Here is a 5,362-nt window from a genome sequence, read left to right on the forward strand (position 1 = left end):
AATTTCAGTAACTTGTAATTTTATCAACTGACACAACAGGAGAAGGAAACACAGAAGAATTTTTGTGCAGATGACAGGCCAATGCCCGCATAGGCTGCTTTTGATGTCGTAGAAACAGTTTAAAGCACCAAGCTCCAGGTCTATGCTGCTCCTCACTGCCTGCCTACTACAGTGTAGGACTGTTGTGATGACTGAAAACAAATAGGCTATCACAGAAAAAAATGTACTTTTTCCCTTTAAAGGTTTGCACAAACTTTATTCTTTGCTTCCTGTTTTTATATCTAAACTTATTTTTTTAAAAATCATCAAAAACAGCACTGATGTAAATAATATAAAAAAAAAAAAGCAAAGAATTGTGTTAAGTGCAGCTTTTATAATCACGGTCCTAATTTCTTTTTTCCTTTTACATTTACCACAAAAGAAGTATCTTTTCATTGATTTCACTCCAAGGGAAAACACAGGAAATCACTTTTTTGCACAGAGGAGCAAAGTTGTGGACCAGAAACTTGTTTCCCCACAGGACATTTCAGATGGACAGTTGCAATTTTGCATCATTAAGGCAAAATGAGGAATACTTCCATCTCGTGTCACACAGGGCTCTCTCACTCTGGCCACTTGATAGATCCATAATTAAAAACCTTTGTAGTTACTTGTTTGTTTTAAATAGAAAACAGTCACTCTCTTCATTGCTTATCAGTCTGACAGAAAAGGCTCTTTCCGGCCTTCACTCAAACTTCAGTCTTGTGATTAGATCAAGCAACAGAATCAGCATCAAATCGGCAACAGAAACTAGAAGTGGAGCTAAGTGTCAATCAGTTGTAATCTACTGATCTGATTAGAGGCCTTCACAAATGTTTGGTGACGATTGCAAATAACAGCCAAGCAGATAGGAATGATGCAATACCCAACAGTTTTGGGGTCAGCTCTTGTACAGGAATAGAGGAACAAGAACATCTGCAAATAGGGTATTAAAAATATTATCGTCCACAGCCAAAACGGCAAGGATAGCAGTCGTACTTTTAAGGAGTGTGTCCATGTGGTTCCTTCCTGTGGTTCCTTGGGGTGTTGCTGAATGTGCTCCAGTGCTAGTTTGTTGTAAGTCTCATTGATTTCAAACACGTAATAAAAAGCCGCAGCACTTGCTAACAAGTACAGCCCCACACCAATCCAGCCCATCCTCTGGCGGAAGTTCATCATTCTCCATGCTCTGCACCTGAAACAAAAGGTGACAAACATTCAGTACAGCTTGAAAAAGGAGGGGGCAGATGAACCTTGGTTTTTGTAAGTTAACTTCCTCTAACTTTTCATCACACATTAGTTAAAACAGAACACATCATCAATTTCTGAAGAGCTGAGTTTTCTCTACATCATAGAAAATCATTACCCTGCCAGCAACAGGTTAATGGTAACAATGTAAGCAGGTCCACTGATGGGCAGTTTAGGGCCTGCTGGCTATCAGGATATACCTGATAGCTAAAGTCAGGTACCCAGGGAACAAAACAAGTCATCAATTGGGTAAGTTACTTACCCCATCTGCCCTCAATGTCTCTAGACGTAGAGTAGGGATAATACAAGGTTTTCTATAAATATGTAAAGTTTGGAAAGTTCTTTGATGCCTGCAAGACAAACATGCTGCTAAACAGCCAGTAATGGTACCATCACTGCTTATCTGTGGTGCAGCAACATCCAGCTGTATTAAACTCTAGCTGAGTGCCCATTTCTGAACCACAGAAAGGAATGTTTTCAATTTGAAGGTGAGGTTCAAGGGTGAGGCAGTACTAAAGGTATGTACTTGCACACATGAAGGTGCACAGTCACGTTACTTGCTCCTAACTGTATTCCCACTGTCCCTGTGTGGATGTTTGCCACATCCAGAGGAACTGACGTGCACACCTGCACTGCTCAATGCCTCAGCACAGAACAAACCAGACACTCATCACTGGGCGCTTTTCAGAAAAAGCACAAATTACTGGAGCCCCACAGACACTACTGGGCTCAATTTGAGCTGCTTCAAATCTCCAGCTGACTGCATGGGTGTAGGTGACTGGAAACAGTCTTCAAACCAGTCACAAACACTCCAGCTGGAGTACCTCCACACAAATGAAGCCATCACGTCTTTCCCTCCCAAGAGCCCTTGCACAGGGCAGGGAGAACTCCTGCTTCTCTGTACCTGACTAGGGTTCTCTGAAAAAAATTCTTATCTTTTCCTTGAGAAGGGTAAAATCCATCTATGTAGTGCTGTTTTAAGAATATATGTCAGGCCTCTAAAACACCAAGCAGAAATGCTTACTGAAAAATTAATTATGCATAGAGAACAGTAACAAATCATGGAAGAATTAGAGACTTTACCATAAATTATACAAAATCATTACACCATTCTAAGTCACCCTTTCTGAGCCACACTAATCTGCCAGTTTAGCTGGCAAACCTGAAAATTTTACTTCCTGGTTTTACACAACTGAGGGATATCCTAAGTCCTGGCGTGACAGAATCTGGCAGATCAAGGCAACCCTGGAGAAACTGTTCTGGCCTTCAGACTGCTGCATTTACGGTGGCTGAAAGAATCGAGTGTACAGGGAAATAAACACCTGAGAAGGAACAGTGAATACCTGAAAAGGAACAGTAAATACTTCAGAAAGGTATTGCAGACTTAAGTAATGGCAACTTCTCTTTCAGCTGATCCTTCTAAACAACTCAGCTACACGTGTCCCTTTATTACCCCGAGTCAAGACGTTTCGTAGGACAACTGAACAATCCGTGAGAGGAGCTGTTAATGCACGGGGTAAGGATTTGCACCACAGCTCTGTGTTTACCCGCTCAATGAGCTGCCGGCTGTTTTTCCAGCAGTCCGGCACATCCGAGCCGGCTCACCAATTGCCGCCTTCGAGGAAAATAAGCCGTCACAAGGCACGTACATGCTGAAAGCACAGACACTATCAAAACAGCAGCAGATTTAAGAAGGTAAACACCAGCGCGTTTTGATCCTGCCCTTGAGCAGAAGCAGAAGAGAAGCCCTAGCCCCCGGTTATACCGAAAGAGGCTGAGGTAACAGAGTTTGCGCATTGTTACTCTCTGTTTGCAAACCCAACTCTAACTTGCAGCTTTTGGGCACACCCGCGGTGGTTCTCAGACCCCTTCACCCCACTGGGGCTCTCCTCCTGCGACTGCCTGGCCCGCCGGACCTTGCGCTCCGGGCGAGACGCGCTTCCTCCTCGGTGCCGGCAGCTCCTTACCTTCCTCCGGCGGAGAAGGAGGGAGCGGGAGGGCGGCGGCGGGCGGCCCGCTCCCCTCAGCCCGCGCCGCGGCGCCGGGAGGCGGCGAGTCCCGCGGGCCCGCCCCGCTGCCCGCCCGCCGCCATGGCCGCCCGCCGGCACCGCACTTCCGGCCCGGCCAACGGCTGCCGGGGCGCGCCACCGCATCCGGGGCGGGCGCCTTGGCCGGCCGCCATCTTGGCTCGGGCGCGCGCCCCGCTGTGGCCGGAGGGGCCTCGCCCAAAATGGCGGCGCTGGGGCCGCGCTGGGTTCCCCGCGGGGGGACGGACCCACATTGTTGTGTTTTGGCACAGCCCGCCCAGGGAAGTAAATACAGAGGTTACTAAGGAAGTTACAACAGAGACCGAAACAATTCAGCAAATGGCAAATGTGTAGTCAAACCCCAGTACGTGCTTATACACAAACATGACGTAGTGGATTGTTTCTATTAAATTAAATTATCAGGAGATATTATATGCTTATTACCCCATGGTTGGTTGGGATCAGGTGATTTTTAAGGTCCATATGTTTCTATGATCTCTTGGAGAAATGCTTTTAATGACGCTAGAAGATTTAAATTGACAGCAAAATTATACCGCCAGGTGTGTGCTGTTCAATGACGGCGATGACTTTGGGAGAGTTTGTGTGTGCAGGTGTTTGCCGGAATTCATGAACTCTGTGAGGTGAACTCCATGCCCGCTAAAGCCGAAACTGCATAGCCTTACATATTAAGTGAAACCTGTTACTAAATTGTATCCTAAAGTCGTGAGGAAACTACCATTTCTTACAGAGAAAAAAGCAGCAGTCACAATTCACTCCCAGGCAGCTGTCCTTAAGAAGGAGGCTAAAAAAGGGGTTTAAAAAGGAATGCTCAATGAGAAACGAAAGATGCTAAAGCAATGTTTGTTTGTTTGTTTTTTTCCTTTTTTTTTTTATGTCTAAATACATAGGATCGTCTGCCACTTTTCTTGGGGATGTAGTAGGTGTATGTGACACAGTATATAAGAGCGGCTGCAAAATCAGATCTGTGATGGCTTAGCCTGCTGTGTTTGGTGTTTCAGTGAACAGCGTTGGAGGCCGGTGTTTTGGATTATAGTCAGGACAGGTGATGGAGAAATGCACGGCACTGCACATACCGGGAGAGAAAAGGGACTGTTGGGAGCCCATAAGAGTCATAATTACAAATCCCCTGTCACAGAGCAACTTCACCCTAAGTTGTACTGTTTCGGGTTCTGGTTTCGGGTTCTGTTTTTTTGGTGGTTTTTTTTTGTTTGTTTTTGTTTTGTTTTTTTTTTTTGTTTTGGTTTGGTTTGTTTGTTTGTTTGTTTGCCTTTTTGTTTTGTTTTGTTGTTTTTTGTGTGTTTGTTTTGGTTTGGTTTTTTGTTTGTTTGTTCGTTTGGTTGGTTGGTTGCTTGGTTTGGTTTTGTTGTTGGTTGCTTGGGGATGTTTTTTGGGGGGGAGGGTTGGATTTTGATGGTGTTGCTTGTTTGTTTGTTTGTGGTTTTCTTTTTGTTTTTGTTGGGTTTTTTTGTGTGTGTGTTTTTTGGGTTTTTTTTGTTTTGTTTTGTTTTTTTTGGTGGGGGTGGTTTTTTGTTGCTCTTCGTTGTTGTTTTTGTCTGGTTTTTTGTTTGTTTGGGTTTTTTACTTATTATTATTGCTTTAATACTCATTGACCTAAAGGCCCGACAGTGACACGAGATGGCGCCCTGCACCACAGGTAGAGCCAACCTGAGCAACGCCCTCGCCCCCGGGTCAGAGATTTTATACTTTTCTTCACTTGAATGAAGATTCCATTATCTTTCCCGAACTTTAGATAAACCATTACTGTAGTTATGAATAGCTATATGTTATACAGTTATTTACCCCTGGGACACTTCTCTCAACTAAATGCGATTCTTTCCGTTCTTACAGGTGGTGAGGTCCCAGTTGATCTAAAAGTGAATAAAACTCCTGTGTGGCTGACAGACCTTCCACACAAGCATGGCTATATTGCAGTTTCTTGTATTAAGGTTAGAGGTAATGATGAACCAGTTTATTTTAAAATACCCACCTAGGTGTCAAAGAGAAGGGTTTCAGTACAAATTAATATGTGACTGTGTGAATGTATGGCT

The 5,362-nt window shown here is 44.3% G+C and overlaps 1 protein-coding gene across 3 annotated transcripts; it reads right to left on the reverse strand.

Annotated features, from left to right (window-relative positions):
• LYSET (lysosomal enzyme trafficking factor) lies at positions 1 to 3,371 on the reverse strand. 3 transcript variants are annotated; one of them, XM_083863612.1, is made up of 3 exons: positions 3,234 to 3,290; positions 1,529 to 1,616; positions 1 to 1,213 (listed from the first exon to the last, which is right to left on the reverse strand). In XM_083863612.1, exons 2-3 carry the CDS (start codon positions 1,531 to 1,533, stop codon positions 802 to 804), a joined length of 417 nt encoding a protein of 138 aa, XP_083719738.1. In that variant the 5' UTR covers positions 1,534 to 1,616; positions 3,234 to 3,290; the 3' UTR covers positions 1 to 801. The 3 variants fall into 3 exon arrangements, with proteins under 3 accessions (XP_083719738.1, XP_083719739.1, XP_083719740.1); XM_083863613.1 differs by lacking the exon at positions 1,529 to 1,616 and having other exon boundaries at positions 3,234 to 3,371; XM_083863614.1 differs by lacking the exons at positions 1,529 to 1,616; positions 3,234 to 3,290 and adding an exon at positions 2,814 to 2,918.
• Between the last annotated feature and the right edge of the window lie 1,991 nt (positions 3,372 to 5,362).

This window comes from Zosterops lateralis, assembly GCF_965231275.1.
Source record: "Zosterops lateralis genome assembly, chromosome: 6".
Lineage (NCBI taxonomy): Eukaryota > Metazoa > Chordata > Aves > Passeriformes > Zosteropidae > Zosterops > Zosterops lateralis.

Bases quoted from the DNA above. Each gene is read 5' to 3' on its own strand.
- LYSET (XM_083863614.1), bottom strand. From the start codon at position 2,917: ATGTACGTGCCTTGTGACGGCTTATTTTCCTCGAAGGCGGCAATTGGT. The intron at 1,214-2,813 runs GTAAACACAGAG...CTTTTGTTTCAG, and splicing joins GCCGGCAGCTCATTGAGCGG to GTGCAGAGCATGGAGAATGA.